The sequence below is a fragment of the Colius striatus genome, chromosome 1 (assembly GCF_028858725.1).
Source record: "Colius striatus isolate bColStr4 chromosome 1, bColStr4.1.hap1, whole genome shotgun sequence".
NCBI lineage: Eukaryota > Metazoa > Chordata > Aves > Coliiformes > Coliidae > Colius > Colius striatus.
The window spans coordinates 126,931,101-126,948,838 of NC_084759.1; the positions used below are offsets into that span (position 1 = coordinate 126,931,101).

General features: G+C 38.4%; 1 protein-coding gene across 2 annotated transcripts in view; it reads right to left on the minus strand.

Moving 5' to 3' along the window:
* PHF21B (PHD finger protein 21B) overlaps positions 1-17,738 on the minus strand; it is a 163,672-nt gene that overhangs the window by 29,927 nt on the left and 116,007 nt on the right. For both annotated transcript variants that reach the window (XM_061988788.1, XM_061988787.1), the window contains one exon: positions 10,475-10,567. In XM_061988788.1, the coding sequence (XP_061844772.1) occupies positions 10,475-10,567 (93 nt within the window). The remainder of the gene's footprint in view (positions 1-10,474; positions 10,568-17,738) is intronic.

Consider the following 17,738-nt stretch of genomic DNA (forward strand, 5'->3'; position numbering starts at 1 on the left):
ATTAAAACTAGAGCAAGGCACAGACTGCATTTCACATTCAAGGTATCAAAAAGACACTTTCTGTGGAAAGTAGCACAGACTGGATGGAACTGGTCCCCATGACAAGAGCCATAGAAATGAAAGGTGCAAAAGTTTAACAAAGGAGAAGTAAGGAGAAAGAATAAGAGACAGCATGTATGGCACCAAGTGAAAACTGCAACTGTTGGTGAGCACTGCAAATAACAATTCTCCTGTAGCTCAACCCTCCTCTCCCCAAATATCTTTCATTTAGCTTCTGACAGCTGTCAAAACAGAATGTGATACTACCAGGGATCTAAATGTAGGAGAAGAGAGAGATTCTTCTTGAATATAGAGATTTCACAAACCCATGTTGTTCTTGAGTTTCCTCAATACCCACAATAACAGAAACATTTGATTTTACGCGTCAATATTCAGACACCCCTGGTACTTCTCAAATAGCCTGCTGGTGAACAGCACACTATTCAAGAAGATATTTCCAGACCTAAGAATTCACTAGGTGGGAGCTGTCTGCTTTTCAGACAGGGAAATAACTGGGAGCCCAATCCTGTGAGATGTGCAGAGTGCTCTTGTGCTCAGCAACCTCTAATTTCACATATTTTAAAGAGTTTCAGACCAGGAAGGAAATTGCTCCTGTCACTAATATGACTTCTTCTATATCCCATAATATTAAGCTCCATCCAGGTGTCCCTTATGATGCCCAAAGGCTTCCATTTCACAGGAGCATCGTCCCAGCTCTCAAGAGCACAAGCTGTTGAACACCGCAGAGGTCAAAGACTTGCTGAGTGGCAGAGGTGGAAGAGCCTGATGCATGTCACCATTGACTAAGGCAACTGTGACCATGGGCAATCTATTTCCTGAGCTACATCAGGCGAGCTGCTCCCATGCAGTAGTAAAGAAAAAGAAGGTAAAGAAAAACTCTTACTAAAACCCTCAAGATCCAACTCCAAACAAGTATGGGGGGAAAGGAGGAGAAGGGAGTGAGAGCACACATTCCTCCCATCTCTTCGAGCAATCTTCTGTAGTCCTAAAGGAGAGGATTTAATTAGAACAGTTATCTCTGTGCAGATCTGCAGGTGCTATGAGAATTGTTGAGGGCAATTCTGGCAAATGTGTTCTCCTTATGGCCTAGCAAAGAAGGGAAGTTAACAAGAGCACTTTAATTACAAAACCAAAAGGGATCACCATAATGCTCCAGCTCACAGACTGGCCGTAGAATTTCTCGCAGAAATTGAAGACTGATTTTAGCAGAAAATACCAAGGACTTAATGATGAATGCCTCACGAGCCCAAATAAACTCTTATAATACTTTATTATGCTCATGACTGGTATTTTATTGCGAGACTGAATTTGCCTAACTTCAGCTTCCAGACCCTGGATCTTGTTATACCTTTGTCAGCAACACAAGAGCCCTCCCCCTCCCCAGTATCAGATATCAGCTGGATCGTGCTCAGCATCAATCTGCCCTTCATACTGGCAGGGCTGATCTGTATGAGAGTAAATTTTTCAGCTCAACACAATATCACATTGCCTTTGAGAGAAAGACCATTATTCACACTTTATTTTCACTTCACCCTTGTACTCAGAGCTTAAAAACAAAAACTCAAAATGGATTTGGCACAATTCATATGTCACAGAGGCAAAGTGCTGGGAGCAGCAGACATAGCTTTCATTCTTGAAAAGCTTTAGAGGATCACACAGAAAACATTAGCAATGGCTGATAAAATGAGTGCAATATGGGGTAATTATATCGTTCACCAGAATGAACAGATGCACACTGACTTCAGTAAAGCTGTGTCTATGCCAGCTGAGGACCAACTCACTCCCTCTTCTTTTTTTAATCATTAAAAAATATGCAAAAGAAAATGTTCTGTGCAACTTTACAGCAATGACACACCCTAAAATCCATGTTGCCCAACTAACCTGAATACAAGTTTTTTCAGTTTAGTTGATTTTTGGTCCCTTTCCTAACAAGCTCCTATTGTCTTCATGCTGGTCTGAGACCACAGTCAGAATAAACACAGTTTATTTTCTTGCGAGAGCGGGAAGATTCAAAACCACATATGATTATGGATCCTCATACACATTTCTTACTTCCACTACGTGGGTCTATACAAAAAGTTACTCTACAGTGTTTTTCATGAGGAAACCCCTAGGAAAGATGACCCAGTTAGGTGAATCCCGTATTCACACACAATGTAAGCCTCTCCGTAGCATCTACCTAAAATATTAGCCTGGAAAGCAACAGAAGAGAGATACAAAATGCAGCACAAATCTCAAGCGACTTCTCTGCCCCTTGTTTCCAATCCTACTGCTCTGGTCAGTGAGGATCAGGGAAGAAATCTGATTGAAATCAACAGCAAAACTGAATAGACTTCAGTAAAGCTAGAACTGCAACTAGCACCTCAAAGCAAAACCTAATCTGTCATTTCACATGCCATGCAACCCAAGAATAACTCCGTGGTTATTTTCACAAGTATTCAAATTACGTGCACGGTATCATACATTTTGCACTGTATTGCCTACCTACTGTGCTTTGGTATTTCAATTTGTTAGTCCTGGATAGCCAACTTTAGTGTAAAGGTGATACACAGATAATACAATCCCTGTGAAACTTTTTAGGAAGACAAAGCTATCTCATGTAGTTTCTCTTCTCCTTCAATGTTGCTTGATACTACAGAAGCAGAAGTTTTGCTGAGTGGGACACATTTGTGGGAATTCGTCAGCTCTGCTATTTGTAGATGTTAGCGTAAGGCAGTCAGGTGGGAGTTCTTTATTAAGTGTTATCAGTGTTTCAAATACAAAATTCTGTTTTCACAGGAACTTGACTGACTTTTGATAATGAAATGTACATTTTTTCCTCAGCTATACTGTCTGCATTTTCTGTTTTGGCATTGCTGCTACTGAGTTGATAATTCATTAAGTGGCTCTGCTCCATTTGCAAAGGGGAAAACTTCCATTAAACTAGCAATTTAAATCAATATTATTCCAAAATATAGCAAGTAGAGGTTGAAGTTGACAAAGATTTCTGCCTTTTTTTTCCTTTTGCACAATTATTCTGTCCTTGAATATGCAGTTATCTGTGTGCCTCTGAGGAAAGAATTTAATCCTTATTGTTTAGGATTACAATAGAAATATAAAAGCTAGACAGTGATTATACACACCAGTCAATAACTTACTTCCATTTCTACTCTTTTCAGCATTACAAGCCAGCTTGCTTCTCTCACAGATACTCATCTATGATTAACTTACTTCAATTTAAATACAAAGTGTCCATGAAGCCTTTAGGCACAAATGAGAGAACATCTGTCTGCTTTCCTCCTATCCATATTCATTCATAGGCAAGCTCTGGACTAATCCATGCAGATGGGCACTTGCTGGACTCAAACTCAGGTGTCACTTTAAAGACTATGGATATCAGTGCTTTCTACTGTCCGTCACTTCAAGCGCTTTTCCTGCTTCTGGCCAACAATAACAGCACACAACAATGATTTAACCAGCTTCAACTCATTTACTAGCCAAAATAAAAGACAAAGTAAAGACACAAATAATGGAAAAAGTAATTTCTGTCTGCTGACAGTCTGAGCAAAATGGAAGCATACAAAAAGTTCAGATATTGGGAGTTGAAATGAAGGTTTGAAGCATAGGAAGTGGTGCAGTGAATTCCTCCAAGACACTGCTGAGTTCCTATGGACAGAGGAAAAACTTCCTATCCACCTGTCACTCGGCCACAGGCCTATCACAAACTTGTACAAGCTCGTACAGAGGCTCAGAGACACAGTGCAGACAGATGTGGATTGAAGCCACACTATTCACATGGTTGCACATGGCATCAGTGGAGAGAGGAGACATTTCTTCTCATCTTCCTGATACTCTGCAAAGCAGCATTTGATGTGGAGGAAGGTGAGTGTTTTGACCTGGGAAAAGGTACCGTATCAGGTGTTAAAATGACTGGAATCTTTCCTGAGGGCTGTAAGGATATTATGTGCAGACTATCATGGAGATTTAACTTCTACAGGGGTTCTTTTCAAAATGTTCACAACACCGATTGGAGCTGAAAGTCTTAAGAATCAGTAACAGCCAGTACTTCTGCATTCCCACCACCCTGAACCAGTTTTCTCATTAAGAATGGGCAACTGACACTGAAACTCAAGGAAGGCAGAGATAGCAGAGAGAGATACTTTGAAAAATTTGCATCTGGGTGCAGCCTCCTTGACATACTGTCCATGTTCATCTTTGTCCATACTGCAGAAGACCGTATTTCTCATCACTGCCAACCTCTGGCATGCCACAGTCTATAAAGAACAATTCTTATTGCACAACCTTAGTGATACCTTCATCTGTCTTGGCTGCACTACAGCAAAGTGCACACCATGGAGATCTCCAGATGCTCCAACAAGCCCACACCTCTCAGCAACCCAGGCTACCTATCAGATCTATTCACCAGCATGTAACTGAGATTCTCACAGACTTTTCAATAAAGCATCGTGTTTTCATCCCAGTCTTCAAAGGTCCACCTGTAAAGACGCAGTATGAAAGGCCGAGGTGGCCACATGTCTCTGGTGCAGAGTTTGTACAGCAAGGCTGATGCTTATATAGGCAGGGGTCTCAATCTTTTTCTCTAGGAATTCAGGGCACAAACCTCACCACTTTCTACAATAAACGTTTTCTATGCTATACTCCTCTGACAGAAATATATAGTGGCATGCAATTAATAGTAGCGTGCCTTTGAAAAATAAGCAAATTGATAAAAAGGAACCTTAACCAGAAATCTCAGCTACACGTGCTTCTTCCCAAAGGGAAAGGATGAGAGAACAAATAGCTTACAACAGATGTTAATCTTTGTGCTTAACACATTACCAGAAGGTGCTTCAAATGCAGTGACAAGCACAGTATAAAAGCTTATACAGAATAGAACAGATTAACAACTATATTTATTAAGGGCTGTATTTTCCTCTGCAAACCTTCCTTTTGAAAAAGCATTTTTGTTTCTGTTTTCGGCATGTATACAGCCAATGAATATTAAATACTGTTGCAAAACTCTTAGCTTGGTTGTATAGTATGCTGATTAAGTTACCTTGAATTAGATTATCTCTCTTCTCCTCCACTAGCAATTCCAATACATCCCTTCCAATACCTCCATAGGAAGTGCTAAGGGTTACATACCAGAAAGGTGCATGATATCCCTCAGGGGATTACAGTCTTTTTCTCCTCTGACAGTGTAATAACAACTTTACCCTATTCAACTACCCCTTCCTCAAAAAAAACCAATAAAGTGCTCTTGTCTCTCCAAAGCATAATTCTGTGTAACTTTTCATACAAATACCTATCTGCTAGCTTCTTTTCTAGTTTCACAAAAGGCTGACTTGCATTTAGTAATTTTTCCCCACTTTCTAATGGCTATGCATACCCTTAACACATTACATTTTTTTTAAAAGTAAAGTTTTTTTAGACTTATGATGCAATCAGAGAGGTTTGCCACAGACTGGTCTATTAAAACATTTCTTCTAAGTGTGTGTGACATCACACAACTTGGGTTCTATCTACAAGGAGTCATTTTTAATTTCAAGGAATCTTTCAGAAGCCCTGTCACTCAGGAATCCACAAGTTGTGGCTGGTTTTGGTACACATAGGAAGAGATACAGCAGCTATCAGTGGAACTGCTCTCATGAAAACTCTGACAAGAAATTTTCAATATAAGAATACGCATTTAAGCTTTGGGAACATCTAGAGACCAGAATCTCTGTCTGGGCTTACAAGGTACCCAGTGATGAATAAACACACAGTAACAAAACAGCCCCTGTCCCAAAACAGTCTGCATCCCAGTGATCGAATTCAGACCCTACTGAATTATGCATTTTTAAATCACTACAGAAGATAAAAAATAAGCAGCATTTGACAGCAGAACCAGATAGAATTGACTGAAAAACACACACATTTTATCTAATGTAGTTGTGCATACCTGTTTCTTTTTACCACTAGCCTGTGTAATAGTTCCACTGCAGGCATCTGCTCCACGACCCTCTGCTCCACGACCCTCTGCTCTACTCTAATCAGTGGTGTCATGAGCAAAGCCATCCCAAGCCCTGCCTTCAACCAGGACTGGAAAAATAGGTCAGGGAAACAGCAGTATAATCTGATTTAACTTCTATTCAAATCATCACAATCTCTTCATTAAAGTGAAGAAGAATTGGATTGGGTCCAAATTACTGACAAAAAAAAAAAAAGGAGGTTTATTTTAATATCTTCACCTTTTCATTTAAAATCTTCCATTTGAAGAACAGAAAATAAGACTTCCCACCTGCCTTCAGGTCGCTACAGTGTGACTTACATTTTTAGGTAAACCAGTTCAAAATAGACTGCAATGCAGATGGAAATTAAAGACCGAGCCTGACCTAAGGCCATCCCAACCTTATAGTTGATGAGTGCCATAAAGCAGTGAAATAGATCAAGGGATTGCATCATCCATTTTGTTTGAGTAGAAAACTTCCAGGATTTGCTTCTCAGAGTGCAGTGGAGAGTCTGCAGTTTTAAAACATCTCACCCAGCTGGAAACCTCAAAGGCCAAAGAAAGAAGAGAAAGACTACCTGAAATTATCATAGAATCATAGAATCATAGAATCATAGAATGGTAGGGGTTGGAAGGGACTTTTAGAGATCATCTAGTCCAACCTCCCTGCGGAAGCACGTTCACCTAGATCAGCTCACATAGGAAAATTATCTTCCCAGATATCACAGCTCATAGTAGAAATTTTATTTATTTGATGAAAGCAAAAATAACTTCATATTCTGTTTAAAATAATAAAACATTAAAGAAAAAAGGTCTGCCAAAGAGTCTTGTTTTGGCAAATAATGAATGCCTAAAGAAATATTGTTTGTATTGTGCAATGAACTTGTAATTAATGTTTGTTTGCTCACCATTTAATAGCAGTTCTGCACTAAGTGATGGGATTTTGCTGCCATTTGTGAATGTGCACATTTTGAAACCTCATTCCCCATATGGAAGAGCTCCCAGGGGGTCATATCATAAGCCCATTGAAACGAACAAAACAAATGACAAGTATCTGTGCAAATGTTGAAAATGAGAAAGATGTACATATTACTTTACATGAGTATTGTTAAGCTCCTCAGTTTACTTGTGTGGTATTTTCCAGCTTGACTGCATAGAGGTAAATCAGATGAGGTTGTCTAGAGGAGAATGAACGCATCAAAAATATAAAACTCCTTTAGAAGTGATGAGGGGCCCTTAAATGGAAGAGCTCCCTATTTCTTTCCAGCCAGCCTGGTAATATTTATGCCTCTCATGTGTACATCAAAATCTAAATGGAGCTGAAATCCCAAAGAAATTATGAGTCTGGCAAAAAGAAGAAATGTCAGGTAGCAATCAGTGTTCTGTCAAGAATGCAGATGCTGACCTGGATTAATCCCACTTACCTACATGAACCTGAAACAGAAGTGCAAACTATCTAGCTAAGACTGAAGACACTTCCAGAGGGTGTCTCAGAGACAAGTAGGCTCCTAACATAGCAGGGATCCCAAAAGTGATCCATGCAGGCCTTCTAGCTCTCCATATGCAGGAAGAGAGGCAACAGCATGTAGAGGCAAGATTAAGCCATCTTAGCTGAGGGCCACTGTGCCTGCCAACGCACTTACCCAAACTACACCTAGACTTGGCCTCTTGAGCAAATAGGCAGGTATTTGGGCTTATTGAAGGCTTTGCTGCTACAGTTTCATTGCTATTAGGTCTCTGCACAATTCCCTGATAAACATAGACTTTGTGGAGATTGAGATCAGGGAAGGTGCAAGACTCTGTAGAATAAGATTCAGCTAAAGCTAACTTGCATGAGTACAGACATTGTACTGCTTTAAATCTTTGTGCAAAATGCTATCCAAGTCTTGGCAAAAGAAATCTACTCACTTGGGAGTGATGACTATTATTTTGTTTTGAAATTATTTTATTTTTCTTTGGGGGAAAAAAAAACAACAAAAAACCAAAACAAACCAAAAGGCTTTAATTCGCTGTTACATAAGCACCCAAAGTAAATGTTTTAGTAGATGCCAAACTCAGATGGATCCTGCTTCTTAGTATACTTGGGAGATGGCGGCAAAGCTGGCTCTCAGAAAGTTATTCCTAGAATGGTAGGATTGTGCCAGTAACCCAGAGAAAGGTACAGGAGCCATTCCTGTCACCAAGGGGAGACAAGAGGAAGTTAGTAGTTAGCCTGCTCTGTAACCAAGTCTGACATGTAATAGCAAAGAGGACATGGACTGTGATAGGATTTAATTCTGCACATTTTCCAGCTCCTACTGGAGGATACTAAACGTTCCTTAATTTCCAAAGTAATTTTTAATTTGGCACTTCTCAGAGCTACAAGGGAGAAGATGGAAGAGACATTCTTTACCATAATACCTTTGGGGTATTACATGGCCTTGCTTCGTGGTCCTTTTATATTTCCATCTGAAGTTTCCACTCCTCCTGGACAACAGATTCCTACTAACCCTCAAAATTTGTTAGAGGTGACTGTGCACTCACCTACAGTTACTACAAAGGAGAGCTTTCACAGTGATAAAGTGGTGCATCTCACTTACAGTAGCCTCCCTCATCACCTATATCCAGTAGTATCTGGGGAATGGTAGCTTTACATCACGGTTTTATGGTTGTAATACATATATTTTGAGGGCATTTTACTAGTTAGAAGCCAAATTTTCTACTTGTAGATGAAAACGTGATCCTTTTTAAGGCAGCAAGCAGGAAAGTTTGATAAGTGGAGGGAGTTGCCTCTGTGCTTTGAGGCGGAGAGAAACACATTGATCATGATGAACCACAAAGGAGGACACAGCCTGTAACTGGGGTAGGCTGAAAAAGGAGGTATCGGCCTATGAAAAGGCCAGAAAAACCTCGGAACCTAAAATGTAACTCTGATAACGTGGTTTTACAGCTCCTACTTCATTTCTAGTTTTGACAGAAATGAGATTGCTGCATGCTTATTTCCCATGCTATCTATGTGAAAGAGAAAATTTAACGAGCTATGGCTTAGGGCTGCCAAGGAAAGGTTGGTGTTTAATTGGCATTAAGTATGATTGTATAAACAGGTCTGAAATTGAAGGCTGTACTAGGAAAGAAGTGAAACAAAGTGACATACAAATAAAAATATTGCCAAAGCTAAGCAGCAAGATAGGAAGGATATGTATTCTTTTAAAAAAGTTGAGCGAATAGTCTTTCTCCACTTTTCCCAATTCCTCAAAACTGAATCTTACATCAAATTAAAATTTTCCAACTTAACAAAGGTATAGAACACACTGACGCTTCTCTAAGTGCAGCATTTGCAATGCCTTCATCATTGCTGAAACATATCCTTAATGATAATTTAGCCCCTTTTACAGGTCTTTCAGCTGCTCTTGAACCTCATCTATTTTCAGGAGTAATCTGTTCATCTTTAACAACCCAAAAATGGCAGAAATCAGTGTTATTATGCTGTAAGAACAACTGAAAAGCAGAGTCTTGAACTTGATAAGAAAACTATAACCTTCCTTTATGTTCACAATTTTGCCTTCCACAAAATGTAATTTAAAGAGAGAATTTAAGAACTTTATCTTGGAAATACTCCTTCCCCCAGGCGGATTTAGCTCACAGATCTTCCACTAGATTCTGCCACTAAGAAAATATTAGGGGGAAAGGAAAAAAAAAAGAATAATAGAAAGACCCAACATTGACTTCAATACTAGAAAAGTTTTCATATCTGAGAAACAGACCTCTAAGGGCCACAAAGAAAGAAATATATTTTTACTTAGTAATCATGAATCTGAAAAGCAAACCATGCAACTGTGGCAAAATACTTATGGAAAATGACATCCAAAAATGTGGAGAAAGAGAATTGAAATGAAGAGTAAAATCTATGGTTATAGAAACATTGATGGACATTCAGAAAGGAAAATACAGTTTGAGAAGATTTTAAAAATCTATGAGTGTAACTCTCCTTTCAATCTTAGCCAGTCAGTCTTGTCTTATTCTGGCATCTGGGCTAGTTAGGCCAAAAACTTATACTTAGGATAGATAGGCATAAGGCAAGTAAATTAGTAAAAGAATGTGTGAGGCTAAATCTTGAACAGAAAGGTTAATTACAGAATTGCAAATTTTCACTTCTGTGATTTGTGATTCATCTTATTAAGCATAAATTTACATTTCACCTTATGTACTTTGTTCGTCCACAATGAATATATGTGATTTTTTTATAGCTTTTCATTGTGTTAACAGTATGCTCCCAGAAGAAAACTGATTTATCTTTTCCTCCCCCCTACAAACTGGAAGAAAACGTAACTGTGCTGTTCAACTCACTGAAGTCAACTTTATTCAGCATAATGAATATGCTGACCTACCCAGGCCTGGGCACCATACAAAACAGAGTAGAATACATACAAAATGACACAAACCCCCCTTCAGAACGGTGTTTTGTACCTGAGGTAGCACTGCTGGTCCTTGTCCTGCCAACCTCTGCAAGGAGCTGACCTGAGGAACCTTAATGGGCACTGCAGTGATAGTTCCCAAAGTCTGTTGGAAGAAAAACAGTTGAACACAGCTTAGAACACTTGTACAGCTTCCCCAGATAGAATCTGCCTGACCCAGGAGCTCTTCTTTCAGCTCTTTGATTCTCCCCAACTCCACTCATGACAGAAGGCTATAATACACCAACCAGTCCATTTGAAGCTTGCTCTCCTGTCTACAAAGCACTGTTAACTGTTAAAGATTTTTATCTCCTTAGAGTATTTAGTAATTTTGAGTGCAGAGCATACATCTCGTTGTTGTGAAGCTTTGTCACAAAAAGACAAGTGTGCTGCTGTGGCTGAAGGCTGTCTATGCACTAGCTTATTTTCAAGAGAGATCTGAAGTACAGTGAAACGAACCACAGTGAAACTTCAAAATGTGCACTGGTAAGATGATGCATTTTGTGGTAGCTGGGGTCACAAGAGAAGTTCACTATGTCTCAGTAAATAGTAAATATGGAATTATTAAAACTGAAAGTTACCAATAAATCTGCTACAACACATTGTAACATAGCATTCAGCTAAGATGACATCCATTTGGGTCAACACAGCAGCTATTACTCTCAACATTTATCTTCTTTACTCACCCTTCTCTTAGCTGTATAACAATTTTATTCAAAACTCAGTTCTGTACTCTACATAAAGTTTAATTAGTAGACATTAAAAAGTACTGTAAGCTTATACATTTAAGATTGGGCCATAGGTCCAAAGAACACGGCTAACTTTTCCCCTTCACCTTTTTTCATTCCTTCACTCCAGAATATAGATGATATTTTGGTTAATTGGCCAATATTCTTAAGATAAGGTTTTGTAATTTCTATCTAACGTCTCTTAATCACCATTTGGATGACATGGTAATATAAGCAAGCAGATGACTCTCATTATCACAGCAACAGACACTTAGTCACTGATCACAAAAACTTATCAGGCTGCTAGAAATGGATAATAAGGACAGAAGAACAGATTTAACTGAATTTCTCTAAATTTAACATAGCTCAAAACGAAAGTATCAGATCACAGCCAGTAAGAAAAAGTATGCTAACAGTACCCCAATCTGGCAACAAAATTTGTCAATAAAAAAGAAACTATCATGTAATCAGCTCAAGGAAAGGAAATCTGTGTCAAGTCCATGCCAGTGTGTTCTCCTCAGACCTCAGGAACAGAGTAGTAAAACAGTCTAGTTCATTCTAACTCTAGCGCTTGATAAGAATACCCTGCATTTTCATGCAGAATATTTTTAATAAATTTGTTCTACAGAGTTTATATTTTTAACTCTGCTACTCCTCTTGGAGACATCTGGGGGTGTGATGTTATATATTCAGCAAAGATTAAAATTTGCATAAGATCTGCCTGAGTTAAACAACAAGGAGAGCTGTATGGTTATAAACATGAAAGACAATTTTTCCTGAGTACTCGTGGATTATCAGTACCCTGGTCTAACCATAGAAAAACATATCCCATTAAAATTCTGTCTGGAGTAAAGGGTGGAATTTCAGTGGGGAGGCAGGGTGCTGGTCAGAGAAAGCAGTATTTCTTCTGCCTATGGATACCAGAACAACTAAGTTAAACCTTCCTGCAGAAGTAAAGTTATTGGCAGCAGAGCGAGAAAGAGATGGGAGTATTTTCACTGCAGTTATTCCTGAGAGTGACACGCAGAATAAAAACAATGGGAAGTATACCATAAACTATCTGAATGAATGATTTCTTTGCCCTGTCTACCATATCAGAGCCTCACACATTGGGAAAGACAATGCAATAAATTCCTGCAGTCTGGAGAGAAGAACTTGAGCTGCCATTTGCTCCTACAGCCACTTACTGAATAGATCACAACTTTCCACTTATATTAGCATGAATTGAAATTAACTCAGGACAGTTATTTTGCTTTCCAAGATGAATATCCAAATGAACTTTCCAACCCACACCAGAGGAACCGAAAGTTTACCACAAGTATGACCCATATTTTCACTCCATCCCAACACTGTTTATAAATAGAATGAGAATTCTTTCACAATGCAGTGAAGTCTGTTTTCACTGGAAACATGAGGAGCACTGCAGCTTCTCCTGGGCTGCACATATATCCTCTACAAAAACTCAAGAAGTCTTCCCTCTGGAAGGCTGTTCTTAAAGTGTGTCTGTACCTATTGTCATTTTTATATATGCTGCCTCTGACCTTGCAAACACACATTCTAATGTTCCTGTTCCTACAGATACCCTTGGATTTGCAAGAGTTTTCAAATCAGTCAACAGGATATAGACATTGAGGGAAAACAGGAATCTACTGTGAAAGTAAGACTCAAATTACTCAGAAGTTAGACAAAATATAGTTATTAATTGGTAGGATGCACAAAAACTCCACGTCTGAGCAACAAATCTCTTGTACTATTTCAAATATCAATTACAAGAGAAAAACAATAACCAACAGATCCTGTCTAGAATAGAATGCCTCAGTGCTGTGAGGAAGGAGCTCATCTCAGCCTTCAGGTGCATTGTTGTTGGGCCAATTCTATTTTATGTTTCAAAACATTGAACAATTGATCCAAAAGGTATGGGAATGAGAGAAGAAACAAGAAACACCATAAAACTGCTCTGTACTGTTCTCTCAGCTTGGAAGACAAAGCCAGGATGTATTGTCTGTGGGTATCAGAGAAATGAACTATCATTAGTTCTGTCACTTCCACTCTCAAAAAATTCATCAGATTTATTTTCCTGAAGTAGGAGTTCTGCAGTGATCTCGAGAGAACAAAACCAAATTATGGCATTCGTAGGTTATGAAATTTTCAGTGACAAAGATGCAGCCTTCTGTTTACAAATGGCTTTATAGTAAGGATCAGTTATTTAATATTCAAGGAAACAATCTCAGTATAAAAATCGTATGGCCAAGGAAAAATTCAAAACTGTAATTTCACATTACTAATAACACTATAGATATCCAAGAATCTATTTTACTTTTCACTATTTATATTGTTTTGTTGTTGTTTCCTAGCCTAAGCAATAAATAGTTTAAGCTGTTGTATCAGCAGAATTCAATGACAGAAACCTCTGTACTTTTCCCGTAACACATCTCATCTTTTATCTCAGGATACTTCACCTAGGTCAGTATTATTGTCTCTGTTTTAGTGATGAAAAAAAAAAATAGAGAGATTTAAAGGTAAAATAATGTTGTCAAGTCTAGACTTGTACAGGTGGAAATGAAAGCCAGACTTCTTACTTCCAATGTGTCACCCATGAGATCCATAAACCTCATCTCATCTGCTGATGCAGAGTCACATCTGAGTTGCTTAATTTTTAGGTCAGATTTTAATGGTTAGACCAGGATGTCTCCATAATGATGGGTGAAAGAAATTAAATATAAAACTGAGGGAATCACAGTTACAGTCTATGCAATGAAGGAGGTGCAGGTGTTTGGGTAGTTTGAGTACATTTTTCAGTGCATTTCAGAGCACTGCTTTATTCCAGATTAAGTGGTAAATAAATAAAACCACTTGCCTTGCAAACACAAACGTCCTTATCCAATGTTCTTGGCCAGGCAAGGAGAACTGGACAAACTCCCCATGTCTCAGGCAATAACAGGATGAATACTCACATTCACGTTAATACTTCAGTTTCAGCTGGGTCCTAACCTCAAGCACAAGGTCTGCAAGCAGTGATTAATCAAGATACCTTCCCCCAAAAAACTTTTTTCCCTCCTGTTAACAGTGCCACATATTTTCACTCACAAACTGTCCGGGCTTGCCATGGTGAGACTAGTGGTTCAAAGACTCATCGCTCACCAATATCACACTATCATTTTCATCCATATGGGTCTTTCCTCTTCTCCTCCCTTTTTTCCAATTTGTCCAAAGAGCAAGCTGGTGCACATTCTTATAAACCTTTAATTAACAAGCTGAAAAGACATTTTTCTGGCAATGCCTGACCTTTAAGCACTTTGTATGAATTTATCGATAGCAGCAGAAACAATAATTTAAAAGGTTATTTTATGAGTGCTGAATAGTTTATGGCAGCACTTTTGTCAAGATAAATGAGTTTCTTATTTCTACATTTACAGCTCTAAGCATTTTAATAAAAAAGGTCCATAAAAGTCAAAGATAACTCCAAATCTCTCCTCTATCTAAGTCTACTTGGGTTTTTCTGGTGACCCTCTGAAACACTTACAGCCTGGAGGAAGCACTGAAATGCACAGCGATGGGGGAAAGTGAAGAGCCAAGTTTTGGTTTGCCTCAGAACTGTTTTGCTTTGATTGTATGCATTTAAGCTACATTTACTATCTTTATACTGAGAAATATTTTTTTTCACATAAATCCAAATTAATCTGGTGTTATTTTCTACAGTCTAATTCACTGTCTAAACTTCACATCGAGCAGCACTTATTATCCCAGGCAAACATCTGGGAGCTCATGACCCCTTGCTAACTCCTACCCCAAGCACCAGCCCCAGCCCTGGACTAGATCAGAAACCTCAGACAGTGAATCAGCCACTGTAGGAGCTAATGCCTGATAGATACCCATGGCTGCAACACAAATCACTGCCAGACCCCTGTCTTCAGTGACCTATGCTGAGCAGACAGGTATCTGGCATGTAGAGACACCTTTTTCGCTTGAGTGATCCACAGATGCTCTTGAATAGGAACTGCCACAGGCCCACTGTGTGATCTGCAGTCCCAGTTGTTGGGTAAATGTCATCCAGTAGCATGTTCTGAAGGGTCACATTTCACATTGCAAAAACAAGTGAAGAGATGCAAATGAAATAACTTTTATCAGTGGTTAGCTTACTTACTAAGAAAATAATGATAAGAATTTAAATAAAGAAAGTCAACCCAAAATCCCAAAACAGGAGGACACAGTTGCATTAAGAGACAAAAAAATAAGTTCCTGCCACGTAATCAAAAGAAACCAAAATTTTAGAAGACATTGCCAAGTGCAGTTAAAAGAAGAAAATCACTTCTCACCCTCAATTATTCTATTAATATCCAATACTACTGTAACTATTTGCTCTATTTTCTTCTCCTATGCTTCTCTGGCACTCAATCAACACCATTCCTAGATTAAGGCTCTCACAGATAACTGAGGGATAGAAGACAATGGCAACTAGAAGACATAAAACTGAAACAAAGAACTATGGTATGGACAGAGAATAAGACGAAAGGATGCTGAAGCAGAGACAAGGATGAGATTTACATTGTGAATGATCAGACTAAGGGCCATACTTTCAGTTTCCTACTATGATGGTATGACTTCTTTAGTTAATGCCTGAGTTTTTAATTCCATGACTTATACACATTTGTGACTTTAGTAAACTTCTGCCTTTCAGTCCTGAATGAATACATATATCTATACCTACAATACTTTCTTGAAAGATATTTACATTTTACTCAGTTTGGGTAAATATATTTGTTGGGCCATTGCTATGTGTGTTTTGAATTACAAATTCCTTTTCACCCTCATCTGGATGTACTAACAAACACTTAAGGACCTATTCCTACAATCCATTATCCATACAAACTCATTGTTGAGCTTGAGTACATGAGCAGTTTAATACTAGATCACAGAGGTAAAACTGTTAGGGGACACAACTCTCCTCCCATTATATAATTTCACCAGTACAGATAAAAATCACTGAAGTCAATCACTGAAGAGAATTGGACTCAAAGAGTAACAGAAGGTTGAAAAGCCGCATAGTTTCAAAAGCCTTTCACTACAGCATGTAACCAAAATAAATACTTAACTCAGGAACATATGGGTTTGTTGTATCTTAGCAGAACAGTTCAATTATTTGAGTTCAACTGACACTGCATTGCTGTATTATTTGCAAACTATTTTATACTGCCATCAATACTGCAGCACAAATATTGTGTTCCTACAATGTATTATAGAAACGCTAATCTTTTTCTTTTTAAAGTACATATGCATCTCTCTAAGATCTAGGTCTTCTTCATGTTGCAAATAAGACACCTAAGCTATTAAAAAAATGTTTTTGTCTGTTATGTGTTCAATATTGGCAACAACAGTTTTACAGAATGGATTTTTAATGTGGTAGTGACAGGGGAACAGATTGCTATGGCAACAGCAAAGATGAAAATTCTTAACCTGAATGGATTGTCACTAAAGTAATTGCAGGGTTTTTTTACCCATTCTACATCCATTTTACAACTTGAATACTGCATTCAACCTTGAGCTTGCTTTATATAAATGCCAAGTACTATATGCAACCTCCAAGTTCATTTGACTTAAAACTTGCTGCACCTTACCTCAATAACCCAGGATAGCTGCTATCCTCTAGCTAACCAAAACATCTGAATGCTGTTATTTTTCTATATAGCCCGCCAGTAAAAGCACTGTGTGCTTGGATATAACTTTGAGGCTCCTGTGAGATTCATATGCGTGCGTATTTTCCTCTCCTTCTAGGCTTCACTTCTATAAAAATCTGCGGAAATTAGTCTTTACTTAAAAAATACGGTTAAATCACTGTGCATGGTATTTCTAATAATCTGGTGGAATAATGGCATATTTCTATTTCAAACTCTGTATCTCAGAGAGACTGCACTTCAGACACCTATTTTGAGCAAACAGTAATTTAATTGGAATGTAATTGAAATTTAAAGATTTCTCTTCCAGCTTTTAAAAGAACGTGTTTCCCTCCACCTTCCTTTCTCTTTACTCAAAATTCATTAATCATGCTCTTTTATGCACATTTATTTTTGTTATGAAGCAGACAATCAGAACCACAATAAGTCCTATCGCTTTTTAAAAATATGGTTAATTTTGAAACCATCCTTTTTTGAGGCATTAAAAATACCATTTAAACCAACCCTCATTGTAGCAAATTAAAGATTACTCAAAACTACCACCAGACATTTCTGCACTGAAATAGGCCACAACTGCTCTCACTGCCAGTTACAAGGCCCAGTACTAGGGCAGCAACTAGTATCAGGAGGCAAGGTACCACCTTAAATTCCAAACCTCCTTGGAGTATGACCACATCCTTAACTGCTCCTGAAGTATTCTTACTCATCCCTTTTAACACTACTCATCCCAAAAGAAACTCAACATGGTATCAAAGCTCCTGAGTGTATCAGAGAAGTATATGCAGAGATAAAGCAAACAATTTTCTGCTTTTACTGTGGCTCTTAGGCTTTTCAGAGCACCATTTATCTCTGTCTTTGCCACAGCTTTCAGATTTTT